This window comes from Rhinolophus sinicus, linkage group LG04, assembly GCF_036562045.2.
Source record: "Rhinolophus sinicus isolate RSC01 linkage group LG04, ASM3656204v1, whole genome shotgun sequence".
NCBI lineage: Eukaryota > Metazoa > Chordata > Mammalia > Chiroptera > Rhinolophidae > Rhinolophus > Rhinolophus sinicus.
In genome coordinates this window covers 60,901,479-60,922,141 of record NC_133754.1, presented here as the reverse complement: position 1 = coordinate 60,922,141, position 20,663 = coordinate 60,901,479, and the positions used below count along the sequence as shown (strand labels likewise).

The 20,663-nt window shown below is 47.9% G+C and overlaps 1 protein-coding gene across 1 annotated transcript; it reads left to right on the top strand.

Annotated features, from left to right (window-relative positions):
• The first annotated feature begins 1,828 nt into the window (after positions 1-1,828).
• On the top strand, positions 1,829-19,936 carry EIF4EBP1 (eukaryotic translation initiation factor 4E binding protein 1). Its single transcript, XM_019748134.2, has 3 exons — positions 1,829-2,042; positions 17,502-17,681; positions 19,469-19,936. The coding sequence occupies exons 1-3, from the start codon at positions 1,898-1,900 to the stop codon at positions 19,498-19,500; spliced, it is 357 nt and encodes a 118-aa protein (XP_019603693.1). The 5' UTR covers positions 1,829-1,897; the 3' UTR covers positions 19,501-19,936.
• The last annotated feature ends 727 nt before the right edge of the window (positions 19,937-20,663 follow it).

Here is a 20,663-nt window from a genome sequence, read left to right as displayed (position 1 = left end):
CTCCACCTCCTGTGGTCCATTCTCAAACTCCATGGCCACCAGTTAGTTATCTTTCTAAAAAACAACACGAAGGCTGGCCCGATGGCTCAGGTGGTTGGAGCTCCGTGCTCCTAACTCCAAAGGCTGCCGGTTGGATTCCCACATGGGCCAATGGGCTCTCAACCACAAGGCTGCCGGTTCAATTCCTCGACTTCCACAAGTCGGTGGTGGGCTGTTCCCCCTGCAACTAACAACGGCAACTGGACCTGTAGCTGAGCTGCACCCTCCACAATTAAGATTGAAAGGACAACAACTTGACTTGGAAAAAGTCCTGGAAGTATACACTGTTCCCCAATAAAGTCCCCCTTCCCCAATAAAATCTTTATTAAAAAAAAACCAAGGGGCCGGCCCAGTGGCTCAGGCGTTTAGAGCTCCATGCCCCTAACTCCGAAGGCTGCCAGTTCGATTCCCACATGGGCCAGTGGGCTCTCAACCACAAGGTTGCCAGTTCAACTCCTCGAGTCCTGCAAGGGATGGTGGGCTCTGCCCCCTGCAACTAAGGTTGAACACGGCACCTTGAGCTGAGCTGCCTCCCGGATGGCTCAGTTGGTTGGAGTGCGTCCTCTCAACCACAAGGTTGTCGGTTCGACTCCCGCAAGGGATGGTGGGCTGTGCCCCCTGCAACTAGCAACGGCAACTGGACCTGGAACTGAGCTGCGCCCTCCACAACTAAGACTGAAAGAACAACAACTTGAAGCTGAACAGAACCCTCCACAACTAAGATTGAAAGGACAACAACTTGACTTGGAGAAAAGTCCTGGAAGTGCACACTGTTCCCCAATAAAGTCCTGTTCTTCCCCAATAAAATCTTAAAAAAAAAAAAAAAAAAAAACACCCACTAATAATCCCACTCCTCAGCTAAAAGATCTCCGGTATCTCCTGCTCTTGTAGGACAAAGTCTGAACACGCTGGCATGATTTAAGAGCCCCTTCACAATCCCACCCCAATTTTCCTTTTAAACTGTTCTTTCCCTTTCAAAGATGTGGCGACAATGACAGAAACTGCTTGCTCACCCAGCAGGCTTTTCCGTCTTCCTTGCATTTTTTTCCTTTCCACTCAGGGATCTCCTTGAAGATTCATTGTTTCATCCACTCAAGGAGTATCTACTAAATGTCAGGCAGTCTGTGGGTCGTTGAACCCAAACCAAAGTCTACTTTCTTTGATCAACTCTTACCTCTCCCCGACCCCAACCTCCATCTCACTCTAGGTTTAGCTCTACCACCCAGCTGGGTGGTTTATCCACGTGTCCTAGCACACTCTCTCCAAAGCCATGGAAGGAGAATTCTTGCCCATTTCTTCAACGCCCGCCACATTGTGAATGCTCAGTAAACCGAAAAACGAGAGAATAAACAGTCAATCCCCACTTTTTTCATCTGAGAAGCTAAAGCACGGAACAAGGAGGGTTGGGGGAACATCCGGCCTGATGTCCTAATGCGGGCCTTCCTAAAGTGACCCGAGTGGTCTAGGATCCCCACACAACCGGGAGAAGCGCCCCCGACCCAGCGAGGCATTAACCTAGGCAAGCTTCCCCACTCCCCACGCCCACATCGTCCCCGCCGGCGTGGCCTGGAGGGACCCGGGACCTAAAGGGGCAGGCACAAGTAGGGCGGCGCTGGCACTGGCGCTCAGTAGACTGTCGGAAAGGGGCCTCCCATCCAAGGATACAGGGGATCCCACGTGGAGGCAGCAGCTCCGAGGCGGGTGGGCGGCGGCATCGCTGGAACTACAAATCCCAGGGGGCGTGGAGCGGAAAAGACGGAAGGGACGGTCTTAGGCGGGGCCGGTGGGAGCGAGGCGGGGCGAGGCAGGAGGGGCAGGAGGACCACGCTCCGGCTGCCGGCGCTGCGCGCGGGCCACCATGTCCGGGGGCAGCAGCTGCAGCCAGACCCCAAGCCGGGCCATCCCCGCCACTCGCCGGGTGGTCCTCAGTGACGGCGTGCAGCTGCCGCCCGGGGATTACAGTACCACCCCCGGTGGCACGCTCTTCAGCACCACTCCCGGAGGTAGGCGCGGGCTCTGGGGCTCCAGGTGCTGGCGGTGGGGAGGACGGACTGGGCATATCGGGGGAATCGGCAGCCGCCCATTGAGCTGGGCAACCAGGTTCAGGGGCGCGGTGACTGGGAAGAACGGGTAAGTGGAATCAGGGAGGCAGCGAGGGTCACGGAGGTGGCCACAGGGAGCGAGCTGGTGGCCACCTCCCGTTGCCTGCCCTCTGGGTGCGTCCTCCAGCGCCGGGTTGCAAACTGCCGCATTAGTTTCCTCCTGGTCTGAGAGACAGCTGAGTGCCTCGACCCAAACAGATGCACACGCTTCCAGGACTGCCACATGCCGAGGCGTGGTGCCCCTCGTGGTGTTGGGGGCAGTTCTGAGGCCGAATACGGTGGGGTCTGGGTGGCCCACGGTTCAAGGAGAGGCTTGGCCTGGGGTTTTTTTAGAGGATTGTACGGGGGTTCTCTGTTGGGATAAATGACTCTTGCAGAGTCCTTTTTCCTTCTCGAGTTATCCCCCGGTTTTGTGTCGGGTATGCACCCTCTGACGGAGGTTTTGGGCTGAGGGTATTCTCCTGTTCCAGCAGCACCTCGCCGGCATCTGTGGCAGATTTCCCATTTACGCTTCTGGGACTTCCGCGGGAGGACCTGGGGCGGCCGGCTGGCTGTGCAGAAATACACGTTCTTCTGTCCGGGGGGAGGGGGGGCCGTGTGACCTGGCTGAGTGGATGAGGAAGAGGAAGCTGAGCTGGCACGGGTGGGGGCCAGCCTTGGGCTGCCCTCGGAAGCCAGGCATTCCCTCCCAGCCCCGAAGCCCTGGCGCACAGGCGCTGATGAAACCTGCCCGCCTGTTTGCATAATGAAATCCTCCTCGCGGCTCACCACTTCCCTCCCATCCTCTTACTGCCCTCACCCCTTTTGCCCTTCTTCCCTCCCCTACACCCGCCTGCACCGCTCCTTCTCAAACTACTCACCCGAAAAAGGCCGCAGGTCCTGGCGCTGCGCAGAGAGACCAGGGTGAGGACCGACGCAGGCGGGGCTCAGCCTCGTCTGCCAGCGTCGGGGGCCACATGCTTATTTTCTCAGGCAGCTGTCCCACCACCAACGAGCACAGCCAGATCCAGGGTCTTAGGCTGTTTGATCCAAAACATACAAAGTTAGAATTATTAGGGATCTTAGATTTTTCTTGTCCAGCCGTGCAACCTTATTCTACAGAACATGACACTGAGGCCCCAAAGCTTAAATGCGCGTGTCCATTGTCCAGTGTCCTACTGTTTTCCCCAAAACTGAAGAAAAAATAGCAGCCAAGCGTAGAGAGAGCTGCTCTCTCTCCTATTAAAAATGACCTGAGGAAAAGTTCCCAGCTACTCTTCTTGCCATTCTTGACTCATTCTTGGCCGAGAATTCTCGTTCCACGGCTTTATGTAGTCCATGCTGTTCTGCTGCTTCTGCCCTCATGATGTGTCTGCCATGACCTTTCCTGACAATTTGGGGATTCTTTCAAGTGAGGGTGTGAATCTCTGCTTGATCTGTTCAGGTGGGTACTGAGGTAGGCCTGACCGCTCAAGAAGCCCTCTTTTGCACCTTTTGTTGCTGGGTGGGGACAGATCAAATTGGAAGCAATACCCAGTGATACTCTTTATAGGAAACTCTCTCCACTTCTCACTTTGGACTAGGAAATGGGTGGTTTTTGGCAGACCACAGCAAATTCTCTTCTCATTGAAGGTCTTTAGTTGGGAGAGGGGCGTCTGCATCGTGGTGTAACTTAGTTTGGGAGGCCAACTGGAAGAAATCTCGCAGTGACCTAAAGCCAGGTCTTTCTTGTTGGGTGTCCAGTGGGGAAGGTACAGCTCACCAGAGAATCCTGATGTGTTTTTGCCTCAGTTAGCAAATCTGGCCTGCCACAGTTAGGCAAGGTGTGAAATCTTCCTCCAAAACCCATTTACCCTACCCTTTGCCAGGGCAGAGAAGCTTAACCTAATGAGAAAAGGTCATTCTGGTGCCCTTTTGGTCCACTCTAGAGGGCTCTTACTCAGTTTTCAGTGTGCATACAAATTACCTGGAGACCTCTTTTACATGTAGACTCTGATTCTGTAGGTTCTGGGGTAGGGCCTGAGATTTTGCATGTCTAACTAGGTCCCAGTGATTGATCTAAATACCACACTCTGAGCACAGCAGTCCCTCTTTACCCATGGTTTCGCGTTCCTTGGTTTATTGCCCATGGTCCAAAAATAGTAAATGGAAAATTCCAGATATAAACAATTCATAAGTTTTAAATTGTACACCATTGTGAGTTAGCAATATGAAATCTTGTGCCACCCTTCTCTCACCCTTCTCTGTCCTGCCTGGGCAGTGAATTATCCCTCTGTCCAGCATATCTACCACGTCTATGCTACATGCCCGTTAGTCACAGGGTTTGGTACTATCTGTGGTTTCAGGCATCCATTGGGGGTCTTGGAATGTAACTTCCCTCACTTTTCAGACCATTGGGGTCTGGTAAGAAAAATGATGATTCTCTCAAGGTTGGGTTTGGCATCAATCTGTAAACCAGGGTCTGGCGAGAGAGTCTGCATGGGTGCTCGCACTCACTTATTTGCAGGAGGTGTCAGGAGCTGTTGAAGTAAGTGTCCAGCAGTCACTCTTGCTGGGAATGGCACTGCACTGTTTGTCTGTGGAGGAAAAGGTGCAGCAGTCGATTTGAGCCATCTCCATTTATGACTCCAGTTTACTTTCCATGGTCATTAACCTGCCCACAGGCTGAGCTGCTGATCTGAAGTTAGATGTCTGGAGAACATTAGAGAAATTTGCTGAAGGGAGTGCCATTTATGAATATTTGAGTCTGTAGAGTCTTGAAAATCTCTAATGACACCATAAACTAGCAGAACCTTTGAATGTGTCAGAAACCTTCCTCTGCTCCGCCCCACCCCCACCAACCTCCATGTTGGATGTTTGACCCCAAAGCCTACAGGGGTTGCTTGGGTGGTTGTCATACCTTAGCCCTGTACTTGGATAAGGTTAATCAGAGGTAAGCAGGTAGGGCTACAGGTGTTAATGGCACCTTGTTTGGTTAGACAAACAAAGTCTATGCCCAGGATGCTTACCTTGGAGCAGCTCCCAAGTGTTTGGCTATGGAACAGACAGTGCCGGGAAGAGGGGGAGGTTGCTGGGCACTGAAGCTAGAACACAGCCAGTGTCCTGAGGCCTTAGTCAAGTAGGGGAGACTGCATCTCATTAAGGCCATGTTAAAAAGACTAGGACATTAAGGCACTGAGGGAAATATAATGGGCCTCTTTTTATACTGACCTGAGCTTCCTCTTAAAGCATTTAGAACATTCCACTCTGTGTCCCTCAATAAAGACTTTGATGGCGGCCCTGGTATAGAGCACCCCAAACTCTCTCCAATGCCCACAAACCTCCCTATTTTTAAAGCATTCACCACATCTAGAACTGGAAGTCAGTCTGACCTCAAGAGGTTGGATTGCTGGTTGAGGAAGATGAAGACACACCTGAAATAGAATTATAAGCATCAAAGTTGTATCTACAGAATGAAGCAATTAGACAGACAACCCCATAACCAGCAGAACTTATATGATACTCTAGTGAGAATTCCCCATTCTGAGTAGTCACCTGGTAGGCCTCACATTCTAACACAGCAGACATAGCTGTTAAATTTTAATTGCATTCAGAAGCTTACATATTTTTTTCAATATCTCAAAGGTGGCAGAGCCTTATGATTTGAAAGGGGAGTTTTGATTCTTTTTTTTTTCCTGAAAGAGCAAAAAAGTCCTTTATTACCAAATTTGGAGAAAGGGCAGGCAGGGTGGTACTGTATTTATCTGTTGGTAGTGAGGCATTTTCTTATATGGGACTTTATTTGATGTCATTCCTAGGAAAGGGCAGCAGTATTGAGAAAAGGACTGCTTCCCAAGGTGAACGTTTTTAATGAAAATTGTTCATTTGTACACGTAAATGCTTGTGTTCAAACAAACAAAAAACTGTTGCTTTCTGGTCTTACCTAGATCCATGCCAGTGTTCTTCCTCTGTTATGATTCATAACAAATGAATCACGTGTATTTGTTTATATGTGTGTTCACTAGGTTAGCCAGGAAGTTCTTCCAGAGCAGTCTTACTCATCTTTGTATCTCCAGGATTAAGTGCCAGGTCCGGTGTTTAGAAGGTGAAGGGTTGAAAAGAATCCTGGGATGGAAACATTCTCAGAGTAATCTAGTTTTTGTTTTGGTTTGTTTGTTGGTTTGTTTGTTTGTTTGTTTTTACCACCAGGCCTGGGTCTAAGCTGGCTTAATGATAGCATTTAAATTGTCTTTTCTGTCCTTTCAGTTGCAGGACATAATTGTTTATCTTGGGATGTCTCAGGGGCAGAAACTAACTTTCTCTGAACTTTCCCACTTATTCCAATAACAATATTACTGATACAACTTTTCTCTGTTGAGCAGAAAGAAGGAAGTGACTTTTTTATACTAAACAAGTCAGTATTGGGGCCAGAGTCTCAGACAGTGGGATTGATTGATGCTCCTTATTTACTTGTTTACACCCAGCATCACTGACTATGTAGGAATAGATGACATCTGCCCATGGCTTTTGGATGTTCAAGGACATGGGTTAAATAAGGTGCCTTGTAATCCAGTGCCTATGCCCATGAAATTTCACAGAGAGAGCTGAGACAGAGACCAGTCCCCGAGTATCAAAGCTCACCAGCTGCCCGGAGATATTTGTCTTGATGAGAATGGCTGTATCAGTTAGCTATTGCTGTATAACAAGCCATCACAAAACTGTAACTTAAAACAACAACAATCTATTGTTTCTCTCCATTCTTATGGCTGCTTGGGCATTCCTTGATGATCTTGCCTGAGCTCACTCACCTGGCTGCATACAGTTGGCAGTGGGATTGCCCTGGGCTAGAAGGTCCAACATGGCCTTACCCACATATCTGGGGCATTGCTGGGGACACCTGGAAGGCTGGGAGCTCTCTCTGTCCTCTTGGTGTCACACGATTCAGGAGTCTATCCTGAGCTTATTTATATGGCAGTTTTCAAGACCACTTAAGGCCCAGGCCCAGAAGTCACAAAACATTACTTATACTGTGTTCTATTGGTCAAAGCAAGACACAGGGCTAACCCAGATTCAAAGAGAGGGAGAAATAGCTGCCTTTGAATATAAGAAGCCATATGTATGAACAAGGATGGGAGGAGTTATGGGGGCCATGTTTTTAGACCATTTTCTACAAGGCTCAAAGGATGGTCCTATGAGGGAACTTAACTGGCCAGCAGAGCCAAGGCCAGGTATAGAAGCAGATCAAAATCAAAAGCCTGTGAATCAGCTGTTGGTTTCACAACAGTGGACATTTTCCTGAAAACATTGAGTCATCGATCCCATGCCCCATTTTCAAGGCCTTACGTTCAGCTCCACAAAGCAAACTGTAGAGATGACCATGATGCCAGGCCACTGGATAGTACATTATACTTTGTGTCATGCCTCCCCTTACTGACCACTACCCAGTGTACCTTCTGTTTCTCCTTCAAGTGGCTGGGCTTTGGGAATACCCTTCAAAGGAGCTCATGCTTGCCCTGCTCTCCCATTTGAATATCCTTGATTTTCTTGAGTACTGGCAATAGGATGGGTCAAGTTTTTGAGCCCAGCAGTCCAAAAGTGGGTGGGAGTGAGAAAACCAGGAGTTGCAGGTGGATTCAGAATTCTCTTTGGTTTCCTGGTGATGCATTAGTGTGGGGGTTAAGAACTAGGCCTCTTGCCTTAAAGAGTGTGTGTGTGTGAAAACAGATTCCTCTCATCTGCTCTTCAGGATAAAACGGGAAAGCAGGCCTATATTAATTTGCTACACCTGCCATAACAAAATACCACAGACTGGGTGGCTTAAACAATAGAAATTTATTTTCTCACTGTTTTGGAGGCTGGAAGTCCAAGATCAAGATACTGTCAGGTTTGGTTTCTCCTGGGCCGCTGTTCTTGACTTGCAGATGGTCGCCCTCTTACTCATGATTGTGGTTGTGGTTGTGGTTTGTTCCTCTGTGGTGTCTCTCTCTCTCTCTCTCTCTCTCTCTCTCTCTCTCTCTCTCTCATTGAATTAGGGCCCCACCCCCAATGACTTCATTTTAACCTGATGGCCTCTTTCAAGACCTTATCTCCAAATACATTGAGGTCCTGGGGGTTGGGATTTTAACAGATGAATTTAGGGGGACACAATTCACACAAAAAACAGGGCCCCTCCCCTTTCCAAGGACAGCATTTGTTGCTCTCTGACTGGAGGGAGGGGCACTCCCTGTTGGTAGTGAATTTCAGGGGTCACCTCACCCTGCTCTGCACATGGGCAGAGCATGTGCAGAGTGTTTGGGGGTGTTTTGAAGTGTTTGGGGGCAGTGAGGGAAGGGGAAGGAGCTTGGCCGCCCTTGGAATAACTATTTCAGCTATTTTGTTCTGAATATCTCTGTAAAAGCCTTGTTCCTCCTGTTTAATTTTCAAATAAACTGACCTTGTTCCCTTCAAGGGAATTCCTTTGAGGAGAGGGACTAGCCCGAAGGCTGTCTGCCACTCCTGAACACCCGCATTTGGTATTCCAGGAGCTTCATAAGATTCCTGGAAGCTGAGAAACCTCCGGATCCTTGTTCTCTTTACAAAGCTGGTGGGGCCAGAAGTGAAGAAAAATCTTGGACTGAGTATGCTCTGCTTCTCTCACCAAGATTTTCTCCCTGACAAGTCAGCTCTGCTTGCTAAACACACAGCCCAGCAAGAAAAGCCCCCTGGATGCATGCAGCTCCTGCCCAGTGTGTGGAGGAGAGGGGAGACCCCTGGGAGACCCTGGCACATCTGTGTATTTGCCTCCAAGTTGACACAGATCGAGTGAAAGCTGAATTTAAAATTGCCCAGAGTGTTTTATCCACAGGCTGCTAGCTGGTGTCTGAGCACAGGCATTCAAACCTACCCCTGACCCTGTTGTGCAATGCTCTCCCTTTCCCTGGAATGGGAACAGCAGTTCTAGGAATTCCATTCTTGTACTCTTGCTAGGCCTCACATCCCGCCCTGCTCAGGGGAAGAAGTTTCTGCCAGGGGAGGCCCAAGGGGAAGTGAGGGATGAGCTCGTCTCAACTTACAGAAGTCACATCCAGCAGCATTTTGAACTGTGAGTGTGGGTGCTGTGGAGAGATGGAGAAGAAATCAAAGCAGGCCTCTTTCAGGGAACATCGTGTTCTGGCCAAACAGAAGAAGAAATAAAAGTCTGAAGACCCCTGTTATTTTTCCAGTTGCCAGTGCTGGCCCAGGCGCAGTAGCCCATCTGCCTTGCTAATTTTAAATAGAGGTTAGTGTTCAGGATTGGAGGAAAGACTAGCTAGGCCTGCCTCTGGACGGCTGTGGGATTACAGCCTTCCTGAGCCTCAGTTTCCTGTCTACAAGTTGAGCATAATGTACTCCCTCATTGGAGGGGTGGGGGCACACGGAGACCCAGCATGTCAAGCTGTGAGCACAGCGTCTGGCCCACAGGCAGGCAGTGATGACAGATAGTGATTGCTGTAGCCGCCTTACCTGAAAACCTTAGCATTCATTCATGCAACGCCTGTTTCTTGAGCACCTGTCCAGCCCTGTACTGGCTGCAAAGACATAAATAAATGCTTCTCGGCCTCCAAGGAGCTTCCTGTTCCTGGCTTGTGACTTTTTTCTCCATTGTGAATGCTCTCGCGAATAACTTAATAGCAATTATATGGATGGAATGGTTTATTCTTGTGCAAGGGATCAGGACATTTGTTATAGTACTTAATCTTCACGATGCTCCCGTGAGGTATGGGTTATATGAGTAGCCTCCTCTTAGAGCTGAGGAATGAAGCTGTGCCTCGGCGTCAAGGGACTGGTACATGATGCGCCCAGGTTTGAGCCCAGAACTTCTGCCTCTGGGGCCAGTGCTGTTTGTACCACTTTAAGCGCCTGCCAGCACGGAGATCCTAAAAATAAATGGTAGTGTATCGGAGCTGGAACAGACCCTAGAGATTACCTATAAAGCCTGGTGCAGGGTTAGTGCTTTAAAAATAGTGCAAATGAGCCTAGTCTACTGCCCTTGTTTATAGGTGAGGAAACCAGATCCCAGGGGACCGTCTGTGTCACTTTATACTTTCAAGCAAACTGTACTCGCCACAGAGCTTGCCTTGAGGAAGAAAACATACCGTTCTGGTATTCGGTGCACATCTGTTTAAAGTTCCAATGACTCTGGTTACCAAACATGCCAAAGCTCATGGTGGTTCTTGGGGCATGTTTCTGTGGGCCCCAAAAGGATGGGTAATGCCCTTACCCTCTCCCATCTCCCCATCCTCCCCCCAAGTCTCTTTTTAGGGTTGCTTACCTCTCCCCTGATTTGTCCCAGCTTTGACCATATGTTGGTGTGTATAGGAGCGAATAAATGGTGAAATATGTCACCTGAAGCCATACTGGTCATGGTGATAGTTAGGATTTGTTTGCACAAGGCTCACTTTGTGTCAGCCACTGTTCTCAGCCACACAGTAACCCTATAAAGGTTGGCACTATCATCGCCACCCCTATTCTATAGGGGAATAAATTGAGGCACTGAGAGATTAAGTAATAACTTGCCCAGAGTCGTTAGACCTAGCAAATGGGAGAGCTGGGTTTCTAACCACTGGGCGATAGGAAGAGCAGCAAGCATTCATCTCAAGCTGTTGTTCCCACGCCCTCTCCACAGCGCAGGAAACCCTTGCAGCCACCAAACTTATGTCTTGCCCGCATATGTTTATGTAGCGACACATTTAGAAAGGCTTTGGTTCGAAAATAGCCTCAGTTCTTCTGTACAGGTGGTTCAGCCTTGAGCTCTATCCCCTGCACCCAAGAGGGTCCCAGGTACACAGAAGGTTTGAAGCGTGGGGGATCCACCTCTATTGTCCCCAACACGGTTCTGGATTCCCCTGCTCTGTACCTCCAGTGTCTCCATTCGAGGTCATCCCCAGTCCACTTCCCCCAGAGACCCCCCAACTTTGGGGCAGTGCAGAATCGGAGTGACATGATGTTTCTCTAGCTCAGGGGTTTAGGATCAGGCTGCCTTGAAGCCGAAAGACGGGGTTGGTACGGAGCTTGGTATCTCTATCCTCACTGGCACACACAGGGGCTGTCTCTCCCCTGTCCCTCTGTGGTCCCCACATACACCTTTGTTTTTCGACTTCACACACCTAACGAATCCTTTGTTTATGGGCCCTTCTTTTCCAAGTAAATTGCGTCTGAGATCAGGGAGCTGTTACCACATCTGCCTGCTGCTTGTATCGCTAGCACCTAGCCTGGTGCTGGTACAAAGGGGTGCTATGAGTGAATACATGAGATCAGCGCACCTACTTTCAGGGTGTGGAATTGAGCAAACATTGATAAATGTGTAGGTGAGGGTCCCTATCCTTGAATACAGTTAGTGGGAGGTAAAGTCTCATGTGGACAGGGGCCCGTGCACAGCAGACCAGAGAGGCACTGGAGGGGTGAGCTCATCCCTACATCTCCAGGCCAACAGAAGGCCCCCTGGACTTTTGGGTGGGGGATAGTCCACCTATTTACAGCTAAGGCAGTTTTAACTTGACTCACTAGAAAAGGAGATTCTGATCCTATGTCCTTATTTGTTGACCTAATGTCCCTATGATATCTTTATTAGAGTTTTGTATTAAAAGGAAAAAATGCTCAGTGTAAAAGACTGTTATTTTGCTGTAATCCTTATCTCACCCAGCAGAGGTAACCAAACACAAAATACATACGGTTCTGTGACTTCTCCTTACAGTATATTGTGGACAATGTACACTTTTCTTATTCCAACTAAGAAGCTGCACAGCGTTGTATTTGTAGGTCTGATCCAAAATTTATTCATTTTCTTTGTGTTTGTTTTTATTTTGATCCATAATTTATTTAACTTGTCCCTTAATTTAAAAAACAATCAAAATTTTATATATATGGGTGTGTGTATAATTATTCTATTTTTGCACATGCTTGATTTTTTTCATAATAAAAGTATTTTAAAGTTACTGCATGTAAATGGTTTATACATATAAATAGTTAAAACTCAAAAGTACTAGAAGGCTTCTAACAAAACAGCAACCGCTTGCTTCTCCTACCCCCATCTCACCCATTAGAAGCAACCAACAACATTTTTCAGCTCTCTCTGGGGATTTACCTCCATACCTCTAACTTTTTCTTGATTTTATTTATTGACTTGCTTTTTCAATAGGAGATCACTTACCGATGTATGTACACCCTCTTTTCTCCCATTATCCCAATATAATTATATCACTAATTTTTAAAAATACATATTCATTATTTTGATTACGATGACTCTTGATGAGCCAAGGAGTTTACAGTAATAGCATTTCCTTTTTTTTTTTTACAACTTTTTAAAAAGTTGCCTCATTTTAAAATGTGCTTAGTTTTCATTGCAAGTCTTCCCACACCCTCCAGCACCTCTGACTATGGTTTTACACACAAAGCAGACTTCTTGATTTATCAGTCCATTGTTTTCCTCTTTCCTGAACTAACAGTTGGGCTGCTCTGGACCTGCCACACAGTTGTCAACATGGGATTCCCCGAAACCTCTTGTTTTTCTCTAATTTTGGTAGAATACATCCTCCTATAGCTTTCTGAAAATATCTCTCTCCTATGTTGACTTGATTAGTATTTGGCTAGGTATAAAACTAAGGCAAAATGAGTTTTCCTCAGGATTGACCCGTTGTCTTCAGTCTTTCAACGTTGCCATTGAGAAGTTTTGTGCCATTTCTATTCCCAATCCTTCTGTGCAGTTGTCCTTTTTTTCACCCTTTCTGGAAGATCTTAGAGTTTCTCTTTATCCTTTGTATTGTGAAATTTCACAATGAATGTTAAATTGGTGTTTTTAACTCATTGCACTGGGTAATCAAAGGGGCATTTCAAGACTCATGTCTTTCAATTCAGGAAATTTTTCTATCTTTTTTTTCTATGAATATTTAAGTAAATTCCTCTTACCAGTTTCTTCTCTCTCTCTTTCTTGACTTCCTATTATCCAATATTGGATCTCTCATTTGTTATCTTTTTGCCTATTCATTTTTTTGTCTTTCTGTTCTTTAAAGTCTTCTGCTTCCTTTATTATGTTTCCTCCTGTTGGTTGGTTTGGATCTCGCCTTAAATGATGTAAACTTTTCTCAGAAATGTATGGAGACATTTAGTGGTTTATATTTGAGTGAGGTGCTCAACTGGGAGCCCCCTTTGAGGTCTAAGGCAAGTGGGCTCAATCAGGTGGCCAGCTCGTCTTTTTCACTGGGGACATCCCTCAAAACAGGGACATACGGAACCTATCCCTGTTGAGTCCCTATTCCCGTTTTCTATGATGTTTCTAATTCCTGAACCTTCCTGGGGTTCTCTGGGAAACCCTGCTTGCTTCCTGTTATAACCTCCACACCCCCGACCCCTGCATTTAGGTGTCACCTTTTCCCTCTCTGTTAGAACCATCCTTCCTTTTACTTTCTGTCTCATGTGTTGTGATTTGGGAAACAGTTTGAGCCCCTCTTGTATCCACGTTGGAGTATGTGCTTCTATTTCTTGTTCTTGGTGTTTTGCATGACTTTTGAGAGAAGCAGCAGGAAAAAATATGTTGGCTCTGCCATCTTGAAGCCACTTAGATCCTCAAAAGCTCTTCGTGCTCTTGTTTGTAGAAACCTAGTAGAGTTGGGTTCTTTTCAGTAATATGGAAAGAGGAAGTGGGCCCTGAGCTAAAGAGTGTTGTGTGGAGATCGCCTGGTGTGATAGCCACACACCCCAGAAGATCACACTGGACCAGCACCATCCAGTTCTTGCTGCTAAGTGTTTTCCAGGGACCTTGACATCTCCCTCTGGTTTCCATTTCCTGTCCCTGTATGCAGGTCTAGTCTCCAGCTCCAGGACACCACAGCAGCATTTTCAGCCAAGGGTTCCTATTTTTGACAATGTGGGACAAAATTTTGTTAAGCATGCCTCATCCGTGGGAGGCTGAGCGAATTTCCAGAAGCTCACTGTTAATTGAAGCTGTGTAGTGGTGGGTCCCTTGAAGGGATGGAAGAGAAAAGGCTTAACAAGCCAAAGCAGCTTCCGCAGGAAACATTTTCAGCACGTTGATCTCCAGCTTCTATTGCTCACTGGCCCTAATTGAGTCAGGTGGCTTTGTGGTCCATTCCCCGCCTGCCCTCCTACACTAGGTGCCTTGTCAACTGCCTTTCTGAACACCACTGCTTACCCCGCGGCTGAAATACTCTGGTGTTGGGTGTCTGGCGTGCTACCTCAGCCGTCACTTAGTTTATGGATTTTATTAGCACAAATGAGGATTTAAGTTTTTAATTAAGTGCCCTAGCTATTAAGTGCCCAAAAGGTGGAAACAACCCAAATGTCCATGGATAAACAAAATGTGGTATATCCATTAAATGGAATATTATTCAGCCTTAAAAAGGAAGAGAATTCTGACATGATATAACACAGGTGAACCTAGAGGAATTTTTGTGACGTGAAATAAACCAGTCACAAAGTGACAAGTACTATATGATTTCAGTTATGTGAAGTACCTAGTGGAGTCCAATTCAGAGACACAGAAAGTAGAATGGTAATTGCCAGGGATTGGAGGAGGGAAGTGAGGAGTTGTTTCATGGATGCAGAGTTTCAGTTTTGCAAGATGAGTAGAGTTCTGCAGATTGGTTGCACAACAATGTGAATGTCCTTAACACTACTGAACTGTATACTTGGTAAATTTTATGTTATTTATATTTTACCAGAGTTTTTTAAAAAATCATTGGGGGCTAGTGACCTTGAAAGAACCTCTCCAGAAGCTGCTGATCTCCAAGTTCTTTTTTGAGACTATTGACTCTCCAGCTTTTAGGTTCCACTGTGGTGGGGTCAGTTCCCTACTCTGTGGTGAACAAACCAACAGAAAAGCAAAGGTGGGGGAAGGAAGGACATAAGAGAGAAGGTGCCAAGCCTTAAGGATTAAGAAACAGAGAAAAATGGTCCCATCTGAAGCCAGGCCATCCTCCCTCAAGGAGAGGGCACCGTTGTTCTCTGTAACCTACTGGGCTCATAGGCACACACCCCTTCATGTGACAAATGAGGAAACTGAGGCCCAAATGGCGGAGGGGCAGGCTCAGAGGGCCATGAGCACAGGGTCACTCACACTGCTGGCTCGTAGCAAAGCCTAAAGAGCAGCCTTGCTTCTCTGTTCTTTGCTTTATACCCCTCCCCCTAAGAAATATGAGTGGTGAACTTTAACCTGCTTGGTGATGATGCGCAGGGCTGTCGGCTTCAGCCTGACTGCCTCTCAGATGTGGAGAGCGAGACTGGGTGACCACCTAGTCAGACTGGGATTAACAGGTGTGAGGAGGCAAAGTTCGTCTTCAGGTGTCCCTCACCGTTGCTCTGCCCTTCAGCATTCTGGGTCCCACCCGGAGCCCAACCTCATGAACTCACACTCAGAGCTCAGAGATGCAGACTAGTTCCTCTGCGGGGTTAACAGAGAGGCCTGTGCTTAACTCTGAGAAATAAGTTCCAGCTGTTGGAAAGTCACTCCTCAGAGCCCTTCAGTGAGGGAGAAATTGCAGGGTTATTGATAAGGAAGGGCACTCCTGAAGTCCTAAAATCATGGTTTCTAAACTTGGGTCATTCATATTCCAGCTGCAGTTTTTATCGTACCTTGCGTTCTACTTTTACATATATTTAATATTTTTTGTATCACCTTACCTTTTTAGTTTCACTTTTATTATATTTGGTTACATATTTAACTTATATACTATTATCGTGTTAAATTATATCCTATTATATATTAAAAGGAAACTACTTGATATCACGACTATATATGGAAAACCAGATTCACTTGCCATAAATAGAAGGTAACTATAAAAAGAAACATAATGACAACAAGATAGTTTTAAATTCTAGCTGGATCCCCCTGCCTGCTGAAGGCTTTGAGCCTGAAGCCTGCTCTTTGTTGAAAAGGGAGCAATCGGGGCCAGCCCGGTGGCTCAGGCGGTTGGAGCTCCGTACTCCTAACTCCGAAGGCTGCCGGTTCAATTCCCACATGGGCCAGTGGGCTCTCAACCGCAAGGTTGCCGATTCAATTCCTCGAGTCCCGCAAGGGATGGTGGGCTCTGCCCCCTGCAACTAAGATTGAACATGGCACCTTGAGCTGAGCTGCCACTGAGCTCCCGGATGGCTCAGCTGGTTGGAGTGCGTCCTCTCAACCACAAGGTTGCCGGTGCGACTCCCGCAAGGGATGGTGGGCTGCGCCCCATGCAACTAGCAACAGCAACTGGATCTGGAGCTGAGCTGCGCCCTCTACAACTAAGACTGAAAGGATAACACCTTGAAGCTGAACGGCACCCTCCACAACTAAGATTGAAAGGACAACAAATTGACTTGGAAAAAAGGCCTGGAAGTACACAGTTCCCCAATAAATTCCTGTTCCCCTTCCCCAATAAAATCTTTAAAAAAAGAAAAAGAAAGAAAGAAAAGAAAAGGGAGCAATCAGCAAATATTAGTGAGGTGTTATATTACTGGTATCACACTGGTGCTTCAGAAGTAATCAGGATTAAACAAGGACAAAACGTGAATGACCTTGTCACTGTTCACTGTTATTTGATGAATCAGCTGCATCTCCCACTAGAACCCTGAGTCCTATACCTTAGACACTATACCTTTTTAAGGTATCACTCAGGCACCTGCCCTCGTGGGATGGGTCTTAGATGTGTCTTTAGGATAGTGACTAATTCTAGAAGACATGGTCCTCACCCTAGGGTGACACTCGTGAAAGGAGAGTGGAAAATGAGCGGCATGCAGACAGTGTACAAACCCTGAAGTGCAGTGACACATCAGAGCAGTGGGGAAACCAGTGCCAGGGGCACAGCAGGGCAGCACAGAGGAGATGCACTTAGCAGGAGACCCTTTTTGGAGCAGGTAGAGCTGGTGTGTCACCCTTCTCCACAAAGCCCAGGCAAGAAAGTTCTCATTTTTACTAGTTGGGGAATCACTTCATATTCTGTCTGCTCATTTGTAGAATGGAGTTAAAGATTCTGGATATCCCATGAGGGTACTGTAAGGATGGAATTGAAAAATGAGTGAAAAATGTACCTTCTCCGTTATAGAATATGATTATCACAAGTAATAACACTAAGCACCAATTAGGTAAGTAAGTTGATGGGCTTTAAGGAGAGAGCACAGGGTGTGCAGAGCTCTGAGGGGAGAAAGGACACAGTCTGGTGGCCCGTGGGCCCCTTCTTCCATCAGAGCACCCCTTGTAACTGGGAGTCAGGGCAGTTCGGTGACAGCAGAGTGCTGCGCTGCAGCCAGGCACCTGAAGAAGCCTCATTCCTCCTTGGTCCAGCTTTTATAGGAAAACCTGCTGCCTCTGCTGCAGCCATGCCTCAAAGAAGTGGAAAAATGAGCAGGAATGGGGTTCAAAATGGCTTTACCAATGTCCCTCTTCCCTTCCAGGCACCAGGATCATCTACGACCGGAAGTTCCTCATGGAGTGTCGGAACTCACCTGTGACCAAAACACCCCCGCGGGACCTGCCCACCATTCCTGGGGTCACTAGCCCTGCCAGCAGTGAGCCCCCCGCAGAAGCCAGCCAGAACCACCTGCGCAACAGCCCGGAAGATAAGCCTGCAGGTGGTAAGTGGCAGGGTTTGGTCAGCCTCTCCCTTGGGATGGGAATGTTTGTAGCCTGAAGGTCCCATGCACTAGGGGGATTGCCAGGGAGGGAATGATGGTAAGGGCTTCATCCTCTGTGGAGCTGCTCAGAGTCCTGAGGGTGGGAGGTCAGGATGAGAGGTGAGGAGAACTTCTACCAGTACCAACTTTGGACCCCATGAAAGGGGCCCAAGAACCACAGGAAGGGTGATTTGGCCTCATCAGGTAATCTAATTACCGGGGAATTTTGTTTGAGATGAGAGTGGCTCCATGTAGCAACTTTCGGTGTGCCCTTTTACATAACAGTCCCTGAAGCATTACTACATATCTGCAATACTTGGGAAATACCCAAGATGTTCTTGTGTAGGAGACAACTTATCAAAGACACAGTGTACTTGCCCTCTAGGAAATTACATGTCTATAGGCCTAAAAAGGTATCCAGGATGTCTTCTGTCAGGGTGTTGGCCCACGAATGGATTCTTGACAAAGACAAGTAGAAACAGTGCAGGCAGTTGTTTCTGCAGGTTTGCCATGGGGTAGCTAGGTCCTTCCTGGTCCCCCCTACCAAGTAATCAGAGCAGCACCCCAGGCAGAGTTGTGTGTGAATGCGCTCTTTGTGACACAGTGACTGGCTTGCCAGAGCGTCTGAGCTCTCCCACCACAGGAGGAGGCAGGGTAAGCACTTGCAGACAAACTGAATTAGCCTGGAACCCTCTGACCCTTCACCCGGAAAGCAGTACAACATGCCAGACAGGAAGCAGCTGGGACCTCAGGCTGGGCTGGCTCCGCTGACAGCAGCAGAATCCATCTGTCAGGGGCCTGCAGGACGTGATTCATAATTACCTTGGGAACCCACAGCCCTAGACAGGCAACAGTTGCCTTGCCTTTCAGACTTGGAGGGAGGGAAGTGAATTCGGGCACACACAGAGCAATAAGGACGGCCCCAGGCAGCGGGGTTACCTGCTGTGTGTTACAGGATGGAGAGTCATTTGGCATAGTTTGGCATAGTCATTTGGGGTGTGGTGGTGAGGGCGGGACATCTTTTTTCATTCTGCTTAACTGGATGTAAGAAGCCAAGGCTCCTGGCCTTGGACCTACGTATTTTATAAATATAACCAGAAGAGGCCAGTTGTTTCCCTGTGGGGCCAAAGCAGGCATCTTGCTCTATGGAACATTGGGCAGCCTTGCCCAAGAGATCATGAGTGAGGCAGTTCCATTAAAAAGAAAAACAGCCTGCTGCAGCATGACGACTTGGGAATTTTAGTGGAAAGAGTGGGGTGAAGGCAGTGAGTGGCTGCATTACCCAAATCACTGCTTTACCATGAGGTCAGGCTATTCCATGAGCAATCGGATGTATGCCCAGTAGGTCATGGTATCGTTTTCTTAACGAAGAGTTGGGGCACGTGCTCAAAAAAGTTTTATGTTCAAGGAATATTTTTCTGTGAAGTTTGACAATTCACAAGTAACCATCCACTCTTACCAAAAATTTTACAAGATTCAGGCCTGTCACCTCTCCCATGGGAGACCTGGTCTCTGCTCTTCCTTTGGGATTGGGGAAGAGAGCAGAGCTGGACACGGCACCTTCAGGCCTGTGTTTCCAGGAATACGTAGTATAGTCCTGCCCTCCTTCCATTCTCCATAGCAATGGAAACCTGGCCCCTGCTTTTCTGGTAGGAACAACAGACTGAAAGCACCTTTCCCTGGCCTCTAAAATGTCAGCCCTACCATTTGCCCACTGCTCACCCAGCCCTCTGTCCTATCTTCTCCAGGTGAAGAATCGCAATTTGAGATGGACATTTAAAGGACCAGCCCTCAGATTGAGCAATGCCTCTGGGGACCTCTGGCCCTTCTTGGGAGAAGAATCACACCAGCCCGGCCTTATGAAAGTTATCATCCTGGGCAGGCACTGGGTGTGGGGTCAGCCACACCAGTCCTCTCCTGCCTCACTCAGGGCACCTGCTCCCCCTTCTTCGTGAACACCAGCAGATACCTCCATGTGCCTCCATTCATGCAGGAGCTGCCACCCCAAGGGAAGTGACTCTCAAGCACACACCCTGCAGCCCAGGGCCAGGAAGTGCACACGCAGGAGCCCTTCTGAGTGATCAGCTGGCTCTTCCAGCCCCGTCTTCTGGGGGTGCACCCACCCCTTCCTTAGGTTGGTGTGCGTGCGAAAGCACCCCTCCTCCCCCTGCCTCAAGAGGAAATTAAAGCCACCTTCGCTCTAGGGCCAACAGTCAGCCCCTGTCTGAGCTCTTTTCAACGTCTATATGGGTAACTAACACCAAGTACTGTCTGTACGATGCTTGTAAAGCACTTTCCTATACCTTATCTCATTCGATTCTCATGCTGATCCTGTGAAATAAGCAGAGCAAACGTTATCCTCATTTTACAGCTCGGAAGACTCGCTCGGAAGTTAAAATCACACACTAGTAACTGAGAGACGGTACTGGGTTTGAGCTGTGCTACTCTCCATCTCTTGTTTTTCAATGGTGGGTGCCAGCTCTTTTCTGGGCTTTATCCCCCTAAGCCCGTCAAATTACTAGTCGGTCACCTTCGCTCTGTGCTCCATTCCCTGTGAGAGTCAAAGGGAAGAGCCTGAGTCTTGGCCAGTGTAGAGTCTCTTTGATTGATGTGCCTCTGATGTTTGTCGAATGATCCCCTTGTATGAGCTGTCACAGGGGCTACAAACATGAGACAAGCTGTCTGCCTTGATGATTTCATTGAAACTTAACATTCTCCCATAAGAAAAGGTAGCATTAAAGAGATTATATATACATAGGATTGGTTACCAGCAAGTTGTCGATGCAGGTGGCGGCTTCTTGGAGGTGACACTACCGCTGGGTCCTGAGAATGAGTGGGCTGGGGGGGCAGGGGCCCAGTGATGCCAAGGTCAGGAGGTCTTGCAGATCCAGAGTGCACAAGGACAGGGCATCAAATTGCCTGCTTTGTCCAGGCAATTTGTGT

Bases quoted from the DNA above. Each gene is read 5' to 3' on its own strand.
- EIF4EBP1 (XM_019748134.2), top strand. From the start codon at position 1,898: ATGTCCGGGGGCAGCAGCTGCAGCCAGACCCCAAGCCGGGCCATCCCC. The intron at 2,043-17,501 runs GTAGGCGCGGGC...CTTCCCTTCCAG, and splicing joins CTTCAGCACCACTCCCGGAG to GCACCAGGATCATCTACGAC. The intron at 17,682-19,468 runs GTAAGTGGCAGG...TATCTTCTCCAG, and splicing joins GGAAGATAAGCCTGCAGGTG to GTGAAGAATCGCAATTTGAG.